Source organism: Anser anser, assembly GCF_964211835.1.
Source record: "Anser anser genome assembly, chromosome: 14".
Taxonomy (NCBI): domain Eukaryota; kingdom Metazoa; phylum Chordata; class Aves; order Anseriformes; family Anatidae; genus Anser; species Anser anser.
In genome coordinates, this window is record NC_139735.1 from 4,136,508 (window position 1) to 4,158,059 (window position 21,552).

A 21,552-nucleotide genomic window follows, 5' to 3' on the forward strand; every position below is an offset into this window, starting at 1 on the left:
GCCTGGGTCTGAATATCGTGGTTTGCTTCAGTGGGTGAGGAAAGGAAAGACAGCATTACAGCTGCTACACATGCAGCAAGCTCAGTGGGAAAACCTTTCTAATAGTTTCCCCTGAGGTACAGAAAACTTAATTCAATTATTCATTTATATGCTTTTATTACAGCTTATCCTCCTCCTTCTACCCCCTCCCCACCCCACCCCCAACAACAATAATCATCATCATCATCCCCTTGTACTTTACTACGAAATCCTACCCATCACAGCCTCTTTTAGAGCAGATTTTTAATTACAGGGATAAAGTCAGGTGGCATGTATTCGACAACAAAACACTTAAGAACATGCTTAATTAAAAGATTAAAGATTGGGATTTAAATATGTCTTTAAATGATTTGTTGATTGAGGCCAAGAGGCAGAATGTCTGGTCTAATTTTCAGCTATCATTTTCTTTTTTACAGCTACATTGGTTACTTAAAGCATGTCAGGACTTGGTTACCTGCCAGCTGCAGCTACTGAACAGCATGCTGCAGCTTGGAGAATGCCTTTGACTCACGTGCCAGCCTTCAAAAAGCTTTTCCTGCTCTGGGGCCCTCTTCCCGCTAACAAATGAAAAATTAGAAGGACTTGCCATTAGGATTTTTATCAGCTTTAAGACACAATAGGAACAGCGTGTAGCATTGAATTTCTGGAATAGCCATTTGCAATATTGTAGCACACTGCTATATTGCATGTTGTGCAATAAAGCTTTCATTAAAGTTAAATTATGCAATTTTCACTATAAACTCACATACTGTAACATTTATTGTATATTTTCCTTCAAAGTGCCAGCGTTTTCCCAGATTAGTAGGTTTCTAAATTAAGCTCTCAAAACCATGCCATGGATGCTCTTGTGTTCCTTAAACACATTGCAGCTTCACTCCTCAGGAATGGGGAGACTCAATTACCTGATGCACAATGGTTTGGTTTTTTTCAAAAGAGCTGATTTCTTTTTCAGAATATCTATATTGCCATTTCCCTCTGCTTGACAAGCTCTTTGAAGTCTCAGCTTGAGCAGATTAAGATGTACACGTACACCTTACATAGAACATGGGAACTGCCAAGACATTGTTTCAGTAAAAGTTTCTGAGGTATTTTTTAACCTTCTTCAAGCCCATAAAGTGTCATTCAGCTGCAGAAAAGTCACTGATGACTAACTTTGATAAAGGCAGCTGTCCCAGTTGGGACTTGTGGGTACTTCTTCTGCCTCTTGCCAGCTGTGTGCTATTGCTTTTAAAGGGCCTCCTGGGGTAGGGACTGTTTTGGGGTGATGCACGAGGGAGCTGAAGCTTCTGTGAGTGCTTAGTGCTGCCCTGAGCATGGAGGCACTGCCATGTCATGGAGCAGGTAAGCGGCCCAGTGCTGGCTGGGAGCCCTTCTTCTTTTCTTTCTCCTCTGATATAGTTTGATTTTCTTATTCCTGCTTTAGAAGTGAATTATCATGATTTATGTTGTAATAACATCCGAATTTAGTTTAAAGGTATTTTGATCTTTGCAGAGGTCTTGCTTTGGAGAAAAGCATTCCTCTTTTGAAGTAGTGGCCTGGGGTCATCTCATGTTAGGAAGCAATGGCTGAGTGAGTGTTTCTGTTAGTCAAAGTCCTTACCAGTCTTGACTTAAAATGTTGTGGGAGGACAGTAACTAATATGATGCTGTAACATGACAAATTTTCAATGAATTAAATGCAAAGATTTTTAGGCTCTGTTGCTTCGCGTAGGTGCTTAAGTACTGTACGTTGTAGACCTTAAATGCTCCTGGACTACTGCAAGCGCTAAGGGGAGCGCAGGAATATTTTTCACAGGAAAGAAAAATAGCTTGAGTGTTTTACTTATTTGCTTGGTGTTTGGAAGTGCAAGTGCCGTTAAAAATGGCTAATAAGAACTTGTGTATGACAAAAGTAGAAGTGCGTATTTAATTGTAACAAGTAATTTGGGTTAGTGATAAAGAAGCAGCCTTACCAGGTGCATGATTGCTAGGCTTATTCTCTCTCAAAGGTTGGGGTTGTTAGTGTTTTTTTTTTTCTTTTTTTCCTGGGAATGAATGAAGGAATTTGAAGTTAGTTTAGTTTCAGGCTTTTGCTGTATTGTATTTTCTTAAAACATAACTTCAAAGAAGCAAAGCGTGATGTTAAAGAAGAAAATGGTAAGCTGCTGATGAACGGGAAGAGGTTTGATGGCTCAAATGCAAAATTATCTTTAACTTGAAGATGCGGGGTGTAGGCTACTGAATTTCTGGGTGGTCAAAAGAGTCTCCATCCTCTCAATGGAGCACAGATCTTTTCAATTGGTGAAGTGCCACTCTGGGTTTCTAAAGAAGGAAAAGGTTTTGAGGGATGATGTCCTGAAACAAAGCTCCCAACAGAAATGTTAATGTAAGCTTACTTTATAGAAGTAGTAACATGAGTTGCCTGCTGTGGCTAGGACTTGGACTTGAGGGCCTAGAAGGTGCCTCACAGTCCTTTGCTGTTTTCCTTAGGTGCAGGGAGCAAATCAGAGCTGCTGGAGCCAGTATTAGTGATAAAATAATATATAAATTATTATATAATTATTATATACTATATTAATTGTTATATTATAAAATAAAGTCAGGAATAATTCTCCTATATTTGTCTATGTTAAAAGGCTCCTATAAAAGAAGCCTCACAAGAGGTATTTTTTACTTTCCTTTTTTATTAACTTCCTAGATTCAGTGGTGGTACTATTCATAATCAGTTATAAATTTATTGAATTCTCAAAGCAGTTTACTCCTTGTTCATGCTCAGATGAGTAAGTAACTGAGAGGGTTAACAGCCTGAGAAGCATTAAAACATCTGCAATATATAACCAGTCTTAAAAGCTACTTCACAAAGCAGCGGGTGATAATGCAGTGGTACTGCACAAGAAAAAGATTGTTATCCAGCTGTCAACTGTCTTACGTTTCTTCATCTATCAAGTGTTTTAGAGGGCCACCTTTTTATGCTGCCGTAACTTAATCCTTACAGCAGTGACATCTTAAGCATTGGTGTTTTTTTGGTGTCCTTCTATGCAAAAAAAAAAAAAAGCTTTGACCTCCAGTGGGATATTAAAAATAAATAAATAATCCAATAGGTCTTTATATTCATCTGTATATTTTGAATACAGGAGAGAAGGCTACTCTCACTGCGCTGCTTATCTTTCTGCTCTTGCTGTTCTGGGGTTTACTGGGTCTGTGCTGCTCTGGGGACCATTGGGACTGTCAGCAGCAAAGGGGAAGAGAGAGACTGGTCCTGAATCCTCAAGATAATGTTGTGCATGCTCAGGGTGTCTCCCTGGTCTTCTAGTTTTGTGTCTCTGCCTTACATCTGCAGGAGTTTGCATACTGAGATGGGCATTGAACCTCAGCTTGTGGCCAGGTCTTGAACTTGACTTCTGTCTTATGAACTGCAGTAAATGCTCCAGAGTGTACTCATATTGACCTGGCTGTGTGCTCAGTGGGGATGATATTTGAACAAATCTCTGTGTGGCCCTGAGTGCATGCTGTAATACAAAGTTTGCTCTAATAAGCTGTTCGTTCTCCTCATTATGTTTCCAGAACCAATGAACTCTGATGCTTTTTCTCTGCTTAGTTGACATTGCCTAATGCTTTTAATCTTTCTAAACTTCTGCCCTCACTGTGTGCAAGAACCTCAGTCTAGTTTTGCACCATGTAATGTACTATTTCTTTCTAATATTTTCTTTGTGCTGCATGCATTTCATTTCTTGTAGACTGTGTCCATATTCCCATAACCTGATGCAAGGAGCACCAATTTACCTCTGGTTTGCTGTTCATTATTTTATATATATCTACTGCAATTCATAAATCCATGCCAAAGTCACTTTTCCAGAGTAAGTGCTTCCTAGCTTCTCTCACCAATTAATTGGAGGCACTCTTGACAGAAATGACAGATATGCCTGAGGAAGAACTAGTGTCCAGGGGAGAGTGTTGAGATAACCTCTAAAGCTGAAATTAATAAGTAGATGAGTTTCTGATGATGCTCTTGAATAAAGTGGCTAATCAATAAAGCACACTTTGAACAAAAACACTCATTCATTATAAGTACAGGGGCTTGTCTATGGCTAAAAAAGATAAAATATGAGCAAAATTTGCCTTTGTGAAGTTAACAGGGCTCTTACAGCTCCGTGTAAGGTTTTAATGCCATCCTTGATGTATATTTTTCCAGAAACACACTGTAAACTTTCCTGGATAGGACAAGATTAATTAAACGCTATAGGAAGCATAGATTGAGGAATGTCCCCTATTCACTACTGGTGCAGGGTGTTTTTTTCTTTTTTTATGCAAAACAACATTAAGGGGCACAGCTGCCAGTTCTTTTTTTTTTTATCACCAGGACAGGCTGTTAGTACAAGGTGGATACTGTATCAATGAATTTTCTAATTTGTTTTCACATCTTTGTTTCCACATTCAGTACCATTTTTAGGACCCCTAAGCATTGCCCTTCTCCATGTGGATATTATAGGTTTCCCTACAGCTGTGCTATTATTGAAGATCATGATTTTGTGTCCATCAAGCACAATGAATGCAAGTCCATGTGAAATATATCATAACTCTTAATGTATTGTTCCCCTTTTCCCCCAGTTAGCGTTTGTTCTGTTTAATTCCTTACAGCCAAGTGAGGCAGGTTACTTACTATCCAAAAGCTACGACCTAATACCTTCTGCATATCCTTCTCTCATTCTGTCCATTCTGTGGTTTATTCCTTTACAATAGTGCATTCTGTTTTCCTTTCACACTATGGGCTTTGGTTTATTGCTGAGATTCAAAACCATGCTCTTCAAAACTGCTCACAACCACCATAAAGTAATATTCGTAAGTATTGAATTCAAGTGTTTTTTATTGCTTGCATATGGAAAATGCTGCTATTTTTTAAGAAGTGTTCCTGCTTTTAAATGAAAACTTCCATGTTTAAGGTACAGGAGTTTCTTTACCAGTTTTTCAAACCAAAATTCTTATAAAACTACTAGAGAAATCATGCAATTGCTTGCATATTTTGTTCAGTTATAAGTCTTTTAGGAAACAATTTCTGAGGTTCTGTGTAAACAGCTTCAGAATGGGAAGTTATGGGAGCAAGGACAGAATTTTGCACAACTGTGTTTTGTTATGTGCTCTTCTTACCAGAGTGCCAGTGGTAAGCAGATATGTTTGGGCTTTGGTTATGCAAGGCTGTGTTTTTTCATGTGGCTTTGCTTTCCTATCTTCCTGGGGAATAAATATTTTAATGTTGTGAGGCTGAAATCTTGATTTTATTTTTTTTTTGTGAAGCAAGTCTCCCATTCACTGAGCCATCTGGTGGATTTTAGCTGTAAGGGCAGGACTGGACAATTTAATAAAACATTTTTCTTGTTAGAATCTTGTTTCTGTCTTAAAAGTTAGTTTTATGGTTGCATTATGTATCTGTAGCTTGGTTTAAACTGTATAAAGTGGAACACTTTTCAAAACAAGACTGAAACAGCAGTAGATTCTGGACTCTATCCTAAAAACACTTGCTTGTTTTCCACTGTTCCACAAGAACACTGGCTCTGCTTTGATTTGTAGGTTTTCCTGGGTTTTAGATCCAGCCTGGGCATAAGAATTCTTCATGTAGATTTGGTCCAGCAGTTGGAGATCCCATTAGGCTGGCATTATGTGGCCTCAGAGTAATGTGGCTTGATGCAGTACTGAAGGTGGGATTTGGCTTTTTTGTTATAATACAACATGTTCTCCACTGTACCTTTTATTTCTACTTTAAGCAATAAACCTGCAGTGACAACCATGTGGGGAAAACAGCTGAGCACTTTTGTATTCATTTCTCCCCATCACCACCCCTTTGCCATCATTAAAAAACACTCTCCGAGGAGCTTTTATTTCTGTGGGAACTATATAATTACTCGCTTATGACTTGAAGACAAAGCAAAAAAGGGAGGAGGTGGAGAAACATCCATGATGCCTCCCCAAGCTACACTGGTGCTCAACTGTGCCTCAGAAGAATCGCGTACAAGTTTGCAAGTTACCTTGGTTTTTCTGTGGTAAGGAGTGGATCGCTGCAACAACATGAGAGTTATTCCACAAGCCTTGACTGTGGGAAGGAGCCATTAGGAAAATCAGCTCTGTATAACCTTAATGCATTTTTAATTTTAAAGTTGTAGGGAAGGATTGACTTCAGCAAGGTCAGATAGCAAAACTCTCATTAAGTAGGATCAATATTTAAATAAATTGTCTCCCTTCTCTATAGACTGAGAAGGGAGAAAAATACTTCATTGTGAGAAGAGCAGAATGGTCATCCAAGAATGTATATGCTATAGGTGATGCTTGTCAAATACTTAGAACTTTGTGTACGAGAACTTATTGATTCCCCAAAGTACAATCTTGGAGAAGGCAGCATGCTTTTGCAGAGAAATTCTGTTTTTATTGCATGTTTTAATTTGACTTTATCAAAACATGTAACAGTCTTTTTTGAGGTGTGTAGGAGCACAAGCTAAGCACATCTGTGCAGCTGATTTTTGAACACTTTATAAGAGTTCAGGAGGTTTCATGTTGCTAATATCTGAGATTTTGATTTATCACTGATTGTTCAGTATTTGAGATTTTTTTGAAACACTATGGAACTGTCTTCAGTGGGTTATTTAAACTGATTTTGCTTGTTTCCTCATGGGGCTTGAGGGTGCCAGTGGAGTCGATGCAGTCAAGCCTATCTCTGTACTTGGATCCTGAACACCCGCTGGAAAAGGGAAACTATTTTTTCCTTCGACACTGTGGCAAAAATGTCTTTTCTCAGCCTGCTCTAAAAAGAGCATGCTTTTATCACATCTCCTTTTGACCCTGTATGTTCCCTCAGGGATGCATTTTCTTCTCATAGACGTCTCTGTTACACAGAGCTATAAAATCACATGCAGCCAGACTTTGCCACCAGAGTAACATGTGCGCTGCCTGGTTTCCACTGGGGGACCTGATTGTATCAATCTGTCCAAGATAAATTTCTACTAAACAATACTCTGCTTAAAAGAAGTGTATTCCCAACTTCAGTAGTTAATGTGAGTTCAGTGAGCTGAAAAATGCATGAGTCTGTAAACTGTGTATATGAATATAGGGATTCTGCAAAATACCTTATAACAGCAGGTTAAAATGAATATATATATATATATATACACACAGAGAGAGAGAGAGGCATTCTTTTGCACCTGCATAGGAATGAGCTCATAGGAGCAATAAGGCAGGCAGACTGCAATTACCCCTCTGATTGCTAGGAACCAATTATGTATGGATTCTGTCTGTTTCCTTAATTACAAAAATGAGACCAGGTTTCCTGGTTATTGATTTTGCTATTTACTTCACTAGTGATTTACACGGGTGTGGAAGGGAACTCTAAGTAATTCGTTGCCAAGTAATCATTTCCATAAAATAACCATGTTTTGTCTTTACTAGGCATCCTGACTGCATTTTTCTGAGGGAATTCAGGGTAGTGAGAAGTTCAGAATCAGTGTGCATATTAACCTTCAGGCTTTCAAATCTATTTTCTGAACATTTTTTTACATGATACTTTATATAATTAGTGAAAATCCTCTTACAAAGGATAGCTCTCCTTGCAGTCAGGCGCTCCTTGCAGTCAGTTAATTTGAGCCTTAAAGAAAAAACTTTTTTCTCCAAAACACTACCCCAAGCTGTACTTCTCTTCCTTTTCTTCCTTGTAAGAACACTCATACTTCCACATCTGACCAGGGTTTGAAATACTGGACTGGAGATAGCTTTTTTTTTTTTTTTGCAACTTGTATCAAGAGGCAGGTCAGTCACTATAAGAAGCTTGAGGTAGCAGAAGGCTTTGCTACCTGTCTGGTGATGTACAGGAAAGAATATTGAAATAATATAGACTTCAAAGATTAAACCCGCTGAGCCAGAAAGCTATTGAAAACATCAGCAGAGATGTGCTCTCTCCCAGTGGTTCACAGTGCACTGGCAGGGCTTGTAGTATGCAGAGAGACGAAGACTGTTCTGTTCAAGGAAACACTATCTATGGTAGTCTAGTTGATAAATATGTATGTACATGCATATGAATACCTTGTGAGTATATGTACATATTTGTGTGTGCATGTATTAATTGCAGTGAAATACATTTCTTGAAGTCACCTCCCAGCAGTTTAAACAGATGACTATAACTGTACCAGCCCTGAGAATATTGAAATTAGTGGTGTGGGTTTATTGAACTTTTCCTATGATAATGGCAGAATTTGGTGTCTGTTGCATTTGGCTGTTTGTGTTATTTTTACCTTCTAGTTTATCTGTTAATTTGGCTTTGGAGCTGCTTTGGGTAGTGGTGGCAGTTTGGATACTGGGCATGAGCCAGTGCAGAGCCCACTGTGCAGGATTTGTGTGGCAATTCCTAGCCCTGACACCCACCCACCCACTATCCTTCTCCAGTTTGCCTCTATAGAAAATTTCCTTAAATATAAAACAACTTTCTGGCTTTCCTTCAAGAAAAACGTTGTACAACTCATGAGACAAATAGAGGTATTTCCTCCCAGCTAGTAGAAAGCTAATGTAATTATTTTAAGTAAATGGTTTTTTCTGCATGTCCATATGTAGGAAAAAAAATTATCCTTGGCTCACGTTGGTATGGTAACAGCAAAAAGGCATGTATTTATTTATTCATTAAAGCTGCTGGCAGGGATTTTAAGTCCAATGGTCTTGTCCCTTGTGTCTCAATCTTTAAAAGAACGCTAAATCTTCTAGCTGCTTTGCAAAATAAGTCATTACAGTTTCTGGACTAGTTTTTAGGTCTCTTAAAATCACAAGGAAACAAACAAATACCTAAAATGTTTATCTTCCTATTCCTCAGCAGACTACAATAAGGCCACCTTGGCCACTTGTGTTAATTGAGTGCATCAGAAGCTTTGTGAACACATTTTCATTGTGGGTTTTATTTGGCTGCATATTAAAATACATTAAAGAGACTATCCTGGGCTGCCTTGCTGTATTTTACTAGCTTATCTGTGTACACCATCCAAAACAAGACCATTTCCCACCTCTACTTTTTTCCCTTGTTAAACATTACAGGAGTTGATAATGATGCTTTTCTCGCACTTCAAAAAAACACACAGGATACAATCTTGCCTTTATTTTGTTAGCAAAAAATACATGAATATTGTAATAAAGTAAGGTCTTGTTTTCTTTAATCACACCGCATGAAAGGATTTTGAAAAACCTGAATGAGTATCAGTATAGCATTAGCTTTGTTATCAAAGTTTCATCCATCTCATGAGACTAACTTATCTATTCATGCAGGTTTTTGCCTGAGGAGGGAAGATTAGAAGAAAAGAAACTTTAGTAGGAGCTAGTCTCCTTTGATCACACATTTTATGATATATGATATATGCTACGCTATTTTAATGCCAGAAGTCTGCTAAAAGCTCAATAAATGGTCTCAGTTTTTAAATGGAAAAGCAAAGTAAGCAACCTTTCTGTGGAAAAGACCCATAAACTGATGGTTATGTACTTAAATAGAACAGACACTAAAAATGAATATTTGATGATGCAGGCTTGCCGTGAGTTTGAGATATTTTCTGAAGGCTGCCTTCTTGCAATCGTTTCAGGATCATTTGTCTGAGACTTTAATGTTAAAAGTGAAGTTGGCATAGACTGAGATTCTTACTGTGCCACAGGGTCCTGACCTCCAGGAAAAAATCCAGACCAGTGAATTACTCAATCTGTCACCTTTACGTTGCTCAATTAGCTCATGAGAAATAGCCTTATAGCCTAACTCAAACTCACTAAGTGATGGAAGCTTTTCCTTTTTGTTTGAAAAGGCTTTGATCCAAACCTTTGTAAATTGAACAAGAAATGTATGGAATGGAGCCAGTTATGACTACTTTGATGCTCACCTTGAACTGCTGAATAAAAAGTAGACAGGAGGGCACTATGCTAAAACTCATCTGAGAGGTAAAATGTCAGGACTGTCAGGGAACCAGAACCTGCCTTAGGTAGGATGCCTAATGACACACATGGCAGTCTTCTTTGCATGGAAGAGATCTATGTTGATCTATGTTTATATGTTCAGCTATGATTTTACCAAGTAATATAAAGACTTTTTTATGCAGTGTTAAAATAAATCTTCATTGTAGCTTTCTTGAAGGCCAAATTCATCAACTGTATACTATGCTTTAACTATTAAGTATATCCTGATTGTACAAAAGAAGGTTTGAGTCTAAACTCTGAACTGAGAGCAACACCTTAAGTTCCTTTATTTTTGCTTTTCACTTGTTCTAGTTATACACATCCTTTTTTTTACAATCTAAATCCCCATTTTTCATTTTTATGCCCTAAAAAACTTCATAGTTAATCTGTGCTCCCCTGACACTGCCACTGAACCAAGCTACAAAGATTTAGCTCTTTTAATCTTTTCTAATAAGCCAGTCACACTCTGTCTCAATTTTTACTGCTCTTCTCTGAACTACCTCTAGTTTGTCCATCTCTTGTTGATGAGATGATCTAGTGCCAAAGCTGTTGGGAATGAGACTAATTCCTTTCTGATGACATGATCCTTCGTGATGTGTGATGTGCTGGGAATAGAAGACGATTGGGAAGTGTACAAGTGGAGTTCATAGTTAGAAATGTGTATTAACTGCAGCAAGTCTGAGATAGAACTGATTATTCATGACCATCTTGACCTGATCTGAATTTGGCAATAACCCTGAGCTGCGTTGGATTTCCCTTCTCTCAGCTGCCAGCTGTTTCTTTACTGTACCTCTGGCTCTACTCCTCTCCTGCCCTTCCTTTTGATGCTCCTAATCTCTGCGCTATGCCTTCCTGCAAGCACTGAGCTCAGATGTGCTGGTATGGGTCATTCTTTCACAGTCTGTTCCCCTGAGGAGGAATTTATGTAGCCGAGTGCAATATAACATTAAAATGATAAACCTTCTCCAGTTCTTGCAGTCAAGTTGGCTCTGCTGAATTAGAGCAGAATATGGGAGGAAGATCTTGGGTAATCCTCTGTCCCTGTGGGACTTGTTCTGTTGCCTGGTGCCGAGTCCTAAGAAAGCTCTGCTGTTCAGAGGTATGTGCTTTTATGGCTGAAGCTGTGTTGTGACTGAGAAACAGAGCTCTCCTGGAGCATTAGGCAATTTTCATGTACTCTAGGCCCAGGTCCTACAGCCACCTGCATGATAAGGATTGAGATATTGAATTTTACTAGATAATTTAATGGGAAGCCATGAACAGAAGTCAGGTGGATAAGGTCCCTGCTGTTGAGGAGATATTTAACAGTGCCTGTGCTTACAGAAATGCTGTATTTCCCTTCTTTCCCTATGCAAATTATCTCAGAGAGGTGGTTTTCTGTTTGCTGCTGGCAAGATTTTGATTATGCTACTTAAAGCTATTTCCTTGCTGGTCTGACATTTGGGGGTTTGTGGACTACTTGCCAGAAATATTCAGTACTTCATTAACATTTAATTTCTGTAGTAGGTATTCCTCTCTGTTTTTCATAGCACATTTTTTTTCAAGACACAAGTGACTTTTCACTTGAATAAGAAATATTGCGTGTGGAAATCATCTGTGACACTAGAAAATAAGCTGCTAAAGACTAACATGTTAATTAAAATTGCTGAAGGCTGCACTGGATATAAAGGAACCATCAGTAACTGAGGACCATCTCTTTTAGCCCTTTGTCTTTATAAGAAAACAACAGTAATCAATTTTAACCTATACATCTTCATGAGAGAAAGATAATCTTGGCATTATTTAGCTTTCCCCATACTTCCTCATGAATCCTGCAACCATTAAATACTTGATTTTGATTTGCTAGCCAGTTACCAAAGACAAGAGCATTTGCATTTTCTGTGCCAATGCATGTACATTTGTCCATTCAAATGCATGCTCTACTTTATTCTGAAGTTAGGTGTGGGAAAAAGATGCAAAGATGAAACTTTCATAGTCCTGAAGCATTAATCTTTTCATAGAAATAGATACTTAAAGGCAACCCAAGCTTCCTTTTTTTTCCTCTAGGGATGCTAACCTTACCTTACATGTCTGCTTATTTTAACATCTATTCCAGGAGAACAGGAATTTCTGGATATTGTTCAGGAATGTGAACATACACACTGACAGCAGAAATCTGAGGTCTAGAAAGAGGGTGTTTTTTTGCTTTATTTCTGAAAATCTTTAGAACTAAACTAGTGAAAAATATATTGCAATTTAATCAGCTTTCTGTAGTATTAATGCAAGTATAAACTATTTTTAAAGTGAATATAAAGATTTAGTCCAAAACTAAGGAAACCACAAACTGAGCTGAAAATTTAGTTTATTACATCTTACATACATGCTTATTTAGCATCTAAACCAGGAGGGTAATATTAGTATTGTGCCTTACACTAGCGCTGGTCCAATATATAAAGGGCCATGATGCCTGCTCCATGTGCAGTCAGGAGCCAGCATCGGGAGGAAACTCTTGATGAGGTTGCTTGGGTTAGGCCTCTTCTGTGAAGGCATTGGAGTGAGCTTTGTTTTGTGGTGTAGGACATGATTATGTGTAAATCCTCAATGAGGCCGATGCTGTTGCTGTTTGGTGTTTAGTTGAACCACTTCGTTTGTGCTCTGACAGTTTGGTCTTGGGGCACGTGCTTGCACAGTTCACTGCCAGGCACATGCTGTGTGCATAAATTTGGGTCTGTCAGCTGCTGTCCTCTTAGGTATGTCACGAGCATGCCAAAAAGACCCAAACAATCACTTTGATCCAGATGTGCATTCTGTTCTTTCAGCAAAAACCAAAGAAAAAGAGAAACAACCTGGATGCAGAAATATCCCAACATTCTCCCTCTGAACTCCCTGAGTTCACACTGATGGTCTGGGGATTTGTCCACATGCATATTTATAAAGAGGAGGAAAAAGCCTCCAACATGAGCGTTTTCTTGCATGCTGGTGCTGTCTGCTCCTGCATTAGCATAGCCCTGATGGACTGGCAGGCTGCCTGGAAGAAGCAGGCAGCTGCCTGTCGATCCTTCTGCAGCCTCCACTCTGGGTAGGTGCTGTGCCTGGAGCAAAACCTCAGCTGCTGTGGCAAGCAGTGCCTCACTTTGGCATTGCAATGCAGCAGCTGAAGCAGAATTCACATTAAAAAAATATTTTTACTGTTGAATTCTTTTTCATTTAAATAAAACAAAGCCTAGGTGGTATTTTCTTGTTCTTGACAGTCTGGGAAAGGGCAGACCATGAGACTCTGAGCCTTGTTCTGCATAGTGGGACTTGGCTCAGGGCAAGACTGAATCTGCCTGATTGTGCAGTTTGAAGCTTCTTATTCTTTACTGGACCCATATTAAAAGATTTACTATCCCATCAGTGTAAGCTTGCTGTATAAAGGGAAAGCACATGCCTATTTAACTTTCATCTCAATTTCTAGCACTACTACTCCAGAGATGTTTTTTGCTAGAGAAAACAGTGATTTAAAACATAAAGCAGCATTTACAGCCTATTTTCCCCTATTTATAAAATTTAGTAAACATACATGCATGATGAATCATAGTAGTGTCTTCTACAGTCAAAGCTCACTGGAATAAATGTTTGATGCATAGTCAAACAGTTATGTTTATGCAAAGGAGAAAATACAGATATCAGTTTTCTATGTAGTTTTAAATGGTAACCTTCATTTTTTTTACTTGTCTTTCATAGCAGAAGGGGGATAAGTAGTTTTTTTTAAGGAACATAAAACAAATTCAACCAGTTTGTGTTTATGTTGAATAATAACATTGATTACTCATGTGGGGTGTGTGCCTAAAAGGCTTGTCTTACAAAAATCAGTATGAATAAATGTTGCATACAAAGCTGTAATAACACCTGAGATAACACTTGATGTTACTTCACCAGACTGGCTTGAAGGGTACATGCTCCATTGATTTTTAGGTGGTATTGCCTTTAGTGCTTCTGCCAGCACACTCATTACAACTCCAATTGCTATTATCAGGCTCAGAGCAGGCAGCTGAGAGCTGACAATAACATCTGACATGTTCTGGAGGAGTTGCGTACCTCATGTTGATAGAGATTTACCCTTTTTGAAGTAGTTATGTAGATCTAAACAGCACCATTACTGTTCTCTTGCAGTGCTCTCGCATGGTATTCATACAGTACCTCGTTGCTCATCTGCAATGCTTGTTCCAGTCATAAAGTCTTACATCTCTGCTGTTTTTGTAAGGAAGGAAGTATGGGGAGGTTTTACAGGAATGTGATAATATAATTAGTACTGTCAAGGATATTCTACCAGTATTATTCCCAGCCTTAAAACAGCTGCCTGCCTGTTTGTTTATCCTGTACCCAGTAGACTGTTTTTTTCCTTCTGGGCAGTGTAGTAGTGAGTGACCTACTTCCATACTGCCCAGGATCTGGACCACATCCTACTTGGTATTTATGTGCTGAACCTCTTCTTGTCCACCACAGAAGTTTCCTTGAAAACACAGATACTAATTCAGCTTGCTTCTGCTGATTTAACTGATTCCATGCAACCTAAGAAATAATAATAAATTAGATTAAGATAAGGGTAACCCCATAATGCAAATCAGGGCTTTGACCTTAGAAATTAGTTTTGGGATAGCGCTGTGGGTTTCCTGGCCTTTGGAAGCAAAATACACATGAAATATCTGAATTCTCAAACTTCTGAGGCACTGCAACTCAGTTCTATGCCCATCAAGACTCAGCTGGCATGATTCAGCTTAGTTAACTAAAGTTAACTAAAGCAGGTTGTTTTAGACTGAACAGAAAATGTTTATTTTCCCAATAGAGAAAAGTCAAGGGAAAATAGTCATCTAAAATTTTTTCTGGTGCTTTTCTATCTGCTTTTGCAGGTACAGTGTTTTCCACAAAATAAAATCTGTCAAACAAATTACTATTTAAATCTAGGATGCCAGAGAATGCATCTGACAAATAATACTAAGAATCTAAACAGTGTTTGCAACAGGGAAAACTGTAGGAAGGAAAAATGGAGACTTTCTTCCAAAGGACTCTCAGAAACAGTCTCACTCCTGGGCTCATTAGTATAGAAACCCCCCAGAATTCATTAGAAATTGGTAAATTACATTACATCTTTAGGCTGAGAGGCTTGTGCTTGGTCAAGTCCCAGGACTGCTAGTCTCAGGCTGTTATTTGCATGAAAGTAAAAGGATTTTTAGCCTGAGCAAGAAAACTGATATTTCCTCCCTCAAAAATGTTTCCCTTGTTCTCTGTGCCTTGAGGTGGTTTGTGTGGTGAGAGGCAGCAGTAATTCATCAGGGTGAGGCAGCTGCCTGCAGGACACAACATCATGTTGTCATTACTTTCCACAGCTCTTAATAACATGTTTTTTTTTTAAAAAAAAAAAAGTGGTGAAGATTGATGCAAGGTGTCAATTCAAGGTGATGTATGGGCAGGTATTTTGCCTAATTCCCCTGTGCTGTTCAGTTACTGAATTTCAGTGCTGACCTTTTGCTTTCCTGTCATGAAATTCCCTTTACACTCATGTAGTTCTTCAATAGTGCTAGTTCCTACCTGGCCAAGATTGATCTCCTTTCGCGTCCTTGTAGAAGAACCATGTTTTCGCACCTTGCTTTGTGACAATGGTTGTAAATAGATGTTAGTATATACTTGGGAAAGTGAAGGCCATGGGCTACTGAGTTAATACATCACTGCCACAGCCTCATCCAAGTACTCTTGAGACAAAGGGTTTCTGACTGCAGCCATCAGCAAAGATTTGCCTCATTTGGCTGTGGTCAGTAATGGGTTGTTAGCAAGTAGGTGGCCTTAACGCTGGTGCTGCACCTCCTATGACTTGCTAAGCCCTCTTGCATCTTCAAACACTGGGCTGCCAAGTTGTTCTTGTAAGTTCCTCAGGGAAGGAATTACCCACCCCATTACTAACATCACTGCACTGCAAAAACTTTGTGTAGTGGCTATTTCTCTTAGAGGAGTGGTTTTTATAGTATAGCTGATGTTACTGGGAGAGCTGCTGTGTCCTTACACCAGCAGGAAGATAGGCTCCATCTGCCAGAATGAGCCAGCAAGTAGATGCCCTAAAAGAATGGGCACTGCAAACCTGCCCTGTGCAGGTTTTCTTTGCTTTCACCAGTTTTGTGTCTGTTGCTTTATGAAGCAGTGCTCGGACATCTTAGTATGGTAGAGGAATATCACAAAAAACCAGACACAAATTTCCAAACTTATGCAAAAAGAGGGACTGACATCAGTTGCCTAAGGAATGTTTTCTGCTAGGAGATGTTTTTCACGTTCCTGTGCCTAAGTTGCATACGTGGGCTATCCCTGTACACATTAAAAAATAAAAATGAAAGTGTTTGTTTACACCCTCACAGCTATACACTTATTTGTGTTTATGCATGTGTAAATTGAAAACATGCACGCTTCAGAAGTGTATCCTTCTTTTCAGTTTTATACCTGTTTATACTGGAAAAAATTTTATATAAAATTTCATTTGATTTATTTTTAATTTAGGAGGCATGAAGGGAGTCAAAACAAGAACAATTCTGGCACTACATATCATTACTTCTCAGATGGCATAGTCGTGCCTCTGATCTGTAATAGTCCAGCAAAGCTAATGTTAGACTCCAGAGCTGCAAATCATTGCAGTAATTTAAGTAAATAACCTGTTTTCTATCACTATAGAAAGCTTCCTTGCTGAGCTAGATCTACTGATATATTTGTTTTTTAGTGAATATAAATGTCTACTACTGATGGAAACAGTCAGCTGTCACTACAGTACAAATGCAAATTGCAAACTAATGGTTGAACAATTAAGATCTAGTGCACGGAGCTTATTGCCACTGGAGGACTGTAATTGAATTCCTATTGCTGTCAGACAGGTTGGAAATTACTGTAATGAAGAGCATCAGTTTTCTACTCTACATCTCATTGTTTCCCAGCCAAGAAGCATTACTGTTAAAGAGTTTCCCGCAAATAGATTAAATGACATGTGGGGAGAGAAAAAAAAAAAAATAAATAATGCTACCTGTCATTAAAGAAGAATGTAATTAACCTTAAGTTTGGTTCCCATGTGCCCATGAAATCCAGGAATCTAGAAATATGGTTGAGTTACTTGTAATCCTTGTTGTGTTACTGTGCGTCCAGACTGAAATTAGTGATCAGGCAGCAGTGTACCCGCTGCTCCAAACTTCTATGTATACATCAGGCATCTAGCATTAGACTGCTCCTATTTTGTCTCCCAGGTATTTGGAGATGATACACTGTCTGATAACAGTAGCTCTTGTACTCTGAAATGCCCAAGAGGTATCATACACTGCAATAAAAAGCAAAATTGGTGTGACATTTATGCTGCTCATTCTTAAGATGTAACCTCCCTGCTTCCTGATCAGTGTATAAACAGGTGTGTGTGTATGAGGAAACTGTTCTAGAAATTAAAAAAAAAAAAGTTTTGAAGTTGCCAGTTGTCAGCTTTCCTATAAAACGGAAAAAAAATACAATTCTTCAATATTGAAGATACATTAGAATCCATCAAGAAAATAAGGAAATTGATGTGAAACCTGTTTGGCCAGGTCTGTCCCTGATGTACTAGCAGGTTTGAATTGTGTCCCAGACAATACAGGTGCAGATCCAGCAGCACAAAAAGAACCAGGCACCAGCTTCAATCTAAGCAGCTACTAGATGTTTTGTTAGACTGAGTCCTAAATACCATATGCTGTTATGGGACTTATTTGAATTTGAAATATTGCCGTTGTGAGTAATTCTGTCTGTTTAATTTTCAATTACTCTGCTCAGCATGATTGTGCATATGCCTCAGTATATTAAATGTGAAAAGAGAATGAACATTCTGGAATACAAGGAAGCAACATGTTGAATTGTCTAGTCGCTCCACAATTTTAATTGTGAAGTAGAAAAAAAGAAAACTGAGGGATCTGCACAGGCTTTGTATTTGTTTTCCATTCTTCAGAGTTTCTGCACATATTCACTACATTGACTGTCTTCATTTTTATGTTGAGGCATATAAAATGGCAGTTTTTCAGCTTGCTCTGTAAGCTACCTAGCTAAGGTAACTCCTAAGGAAAAAGACTCCTTATCCAATGCATTTCCTGGGTATTGGTTATTTTCAGTCTCATATAGTATGAACTGCCTGCACTTGTGACCCTTACTAGATGCTCAGAGCTCATTAGTTAACCTGATTTGAATCTGAACCATTTACTTTGGACAAGCAGTATTTTCTCAAGAGAAAATCGCTTGATTGACTCTGACTTCCATATTGGAAGTGTAAATCTGTCTGGATGCTACCAAATATTCAGTGGGACAATACAATTTGCGTACTTAGTTACAATTCTATATAGTATTTATTTCTGTAGGTACTAGAAGTTGACGGGACCATCCAGTTCTTAAAACATAAACAACCATTAGATCAAAGCAGAAAACAAACAGTTTAAAGCAGAAGCATCTTTCTTTAGAGCACTTCAGTGCTGTAAACTTTCCTGCTAATGCAGAGGTAGTAATGATAAACAACTTCCTCTTGGCAAAAGCAAACCAATTACAATACAATTGTAAATGTGTGCAACTAAATAATTCATGATATTGGCAAAAGGTCTCTCTGATAAGTCTTTCCAGTCTTATATAGAGGGATGTTAATATATCAGAGGAGAGATCCATTTCCTCCCTTAAGAAGTCATTGCGTATTAATAGAAAAACACCCCCAGACACAGGGTTTTGCAGTGCACTGTGTGAAATCCTTGAAAAATCAAAAGCCACATCAAGTACCTCAAATTAAAATGCTTTTACTTTTATGGGATGGCTTCATCCTTAACGATATTAAAAGTCTAAGCTTTGTTTCTAGTAACAAAGCTATCTCCGTACAATGATGAATGATGTACTCAAAGTGGGTCATTTAGCAATGAGAGACACAAAGGCTGGACACTTTTCCAGGCTAATAGTTTTATAACCAGTAATCACCTGATTTTGGCACCTGACATCTCTCATTAAAAAGATCTTTCCTCAGGCTGAAAGAATACTTGAATAACTAAAAAGCTCAGTGCTTTCTGGGATTCTGCCAGCTGTGCACTACACTGCCAGGCTGGTGATACCCAACATACTGGAAATGGTTGGGGACTTTAAGGCATGTACTGCTCCTGGGAAGACTGTTCATTTCTAGCATTAAAACACTTTTTAATGCCTGCCTAACCTTCATGCTCCTTTGTAGCTTATTTGCTAGGGAGCACTGGAAAACCAGAGTTGTAGCTACTGGGGGCTAATTCTGTGTAATGTGAAGGCTGTCCTGTTTGTGGTACAATTTCTATGAAAAAAAGAACAGGAAATCGTACTTCCAATGAACGGATTTCCTATAACTTCCAGCTCATTGGATTAGTTCCATCTTAAAATGACATTTCATGTGGCCAATTTACACTAACAGTAAGCCAAGCTAAATGCACACTGCCTTACCAGAAAATATCTTCATCTGCTAAGCACACCTCATACCACACAGAAGTGCTGGCTGCAGTGTGAGGAAAAACTGGCACAACAAGAAATAAAAGGGTTCAGTCCTACAAGTGATGTCTCAAATTAAAAAAAAAAAGTCAAAATTCTGTTTTTTAGTTCTAGACCTAATGATGGATAATCAGCTTGTTTCAGCCAGTAATAAATCCACCAGTACTTCTAGAATGCTCTTGTCTTTTCCAGATCTCTTTGGTAAAGGGAACTCTATCACTGATTAAAAACAAGAGCAATGAGAACTTTGAACAGTCATGGCTGCAATCCTTCTATAAGTTCAGGAAAGGAAAAAAAGTGTTCTGCTTTTAGTTATGGTAAAAGCCATGTTTACAAGATAAAAATACCAGATCAAATAAACAAATTCAGCTGTCAGTTCTGGGTGAACTCAGATGCTTATTAACATAACTTAATATTGACCCAAGAGAACAATTAATTAAAGGATTTCAGCAGTGTGTGTTGAGGGGAGGGGGGATAATATCTCTGAAGGATTTGTCCGTTTTCTTTTTGGTCCAATCAGCATAAATAACAGCAAAGCAAATATTGTTCACTTCACCACCTTTGTCTCAGTTTACGAATGTGTGAAAAACTCTGCTCCAATTTCCTCTGTCACTGTTTCTCCTTAGGAAGATTTTAAAATTCATATCCAGAGCCAAATTCACTTCTGTCATATGTGCAAAACCACTTACTTCATCTCTGGTGTTGATACAAAGGAATGAGTGGAAAAGGCCTTGATTTTAGTGTGTTTTGAACAGGAAAACAAACATTTGTCTTGTGGTTGTTGCTTTTTTGTGTGTGTGTGATTCCATCTTGTGAATACTCAAATATTAAATATATAAAAGTGCAGGTGTTGCTGACTTGCATGGTATAAAATTATGCTCATTCTTCAGCTACTGCTAGAACTGGAGCTTTAACAGAAAGCCCTTTCTTCTGCAATAAACTCTTTGCAAAGTAAGGTAATCCACAGCCAAAAGCCTCAGCTTTGGAGTGAGGCTGGTAGTGATAGATGGCTTTTAAACTTCACCAGGGTGTGCTGCAGAGACTTTAGCAATCACATTTTATCAGCTGTTGACATGACAGTTGTGAAAGAAATCATAGCATTTTTAACCTTTCAAAAATGCTTATGGTTGAGTTTGATTTTTTTTCCTCTTAGGAGTGTTGAGAAATTTGCAGAGGTAGATGCACCTTATAATTAGTGGTCAGTGAGGAAAGAATTGTGACCTTTGTGCTTACCTGGAGATCCTTCACATTCTCCCATGCTGTCCGTTCACATAAGAAATGTGTATGTTTTTTAAAGATATTAGATTCTGGGAGGATTCGTTATCTGTGAGTGAAAGATATAGTTGCTTTTTAGTGGTAGCCATCACACTCTTTCTACATGTAGTAGGCATCCCACTCTTTCCACATGTTCCTAGTGTTTTGTTAATTATATCTTCTACAAATGGAAGCTAATTCATTCAGGGCAACTCTAGCATTTCTTTGATTTCTCATTAATATTAACTAGTTGGTCAATCTTCTTTCTCCTTCTTCTGAATATCTTTGTATTTCCTTAAAGCAATGCAGTTTGATATTTACATTTTGAATAATACTTTTTTCCTTTGTTATTAAGGTGGAAAGGAATTTGTCTCCTTTCAAGGAGTCTGTTGTAATTTTAGTTAGGAGTTAATAGCAAAGAAGGCTCACTGCAAGCTGTTTCTTCAAAAGGCAGCAGATAATTGGTGCTTTTTTTTTGTAGTAATGAAGCCCATTACAAACTGGATTTATGAACCTTTTCCTTGAAAACAGTGTCCATGTTATCTACTGCTGTGTCAATATATGCCACACTTTGGTGGTAATATTTCTAGGGACAGTCATCATTGCTTACAAGGTAAAGAAAACTGTAATATCTGGTATAAAATACCCAAGTGAACTTTGGGAACTGCTTCTTTGTTCTGGTTCCTCCGAGTCTGTCCAACACTCCTTTAAAATAGAATTCTGTAAATTAAAAAAAAAAAAGCTTGTGGAATAGAGAATTGTGAGCTACAAACATACAAAGATGAAAATGCTATTATCTCATGGACATTGTTCTCTTGAAGGAGAAGTGAGTGACCT

At 38.3% G+C, this 21,552-nt stretch overlaps 1 protein-coding gene across 6 annotated transcripts in view; it reads left to right on the forward strand.

Annotated features, from left to right (window-relative positions):
• Nucleotides 1-1,244: 1,244 nt before the first annotated feature.
• The window catches only part of LOC310881294 (uncharacterized protein), an 89,286-nt gene continuing 68,978 nt past the window's right edge, over nucleotides 1,245-21,552 (forward strand). For 3 of the 6 annotated variants that reach the window (XR_014572300.1, XM_083798447.1, XM_083798448.1), the window contains exon 1: nucleotides 1,257-1,380. Coding sequence is in view for 3 of the 6 variants with exons in the window: in XM_083798447.1 (XP_083654573.1) it covers nucleotides 1,353-1,380 (28 nt within the window). In the remaining 3 variants the exon portion in view is untranslated. Of the gene's footprint in view, nucleotides 1,381-21,552 lie in introns of all 6 variants that reach the window. The other 3 variants (XR_014572298.1, XR_014572299.1, XM_083798446.1) reach the window with 2 other exon arrangements.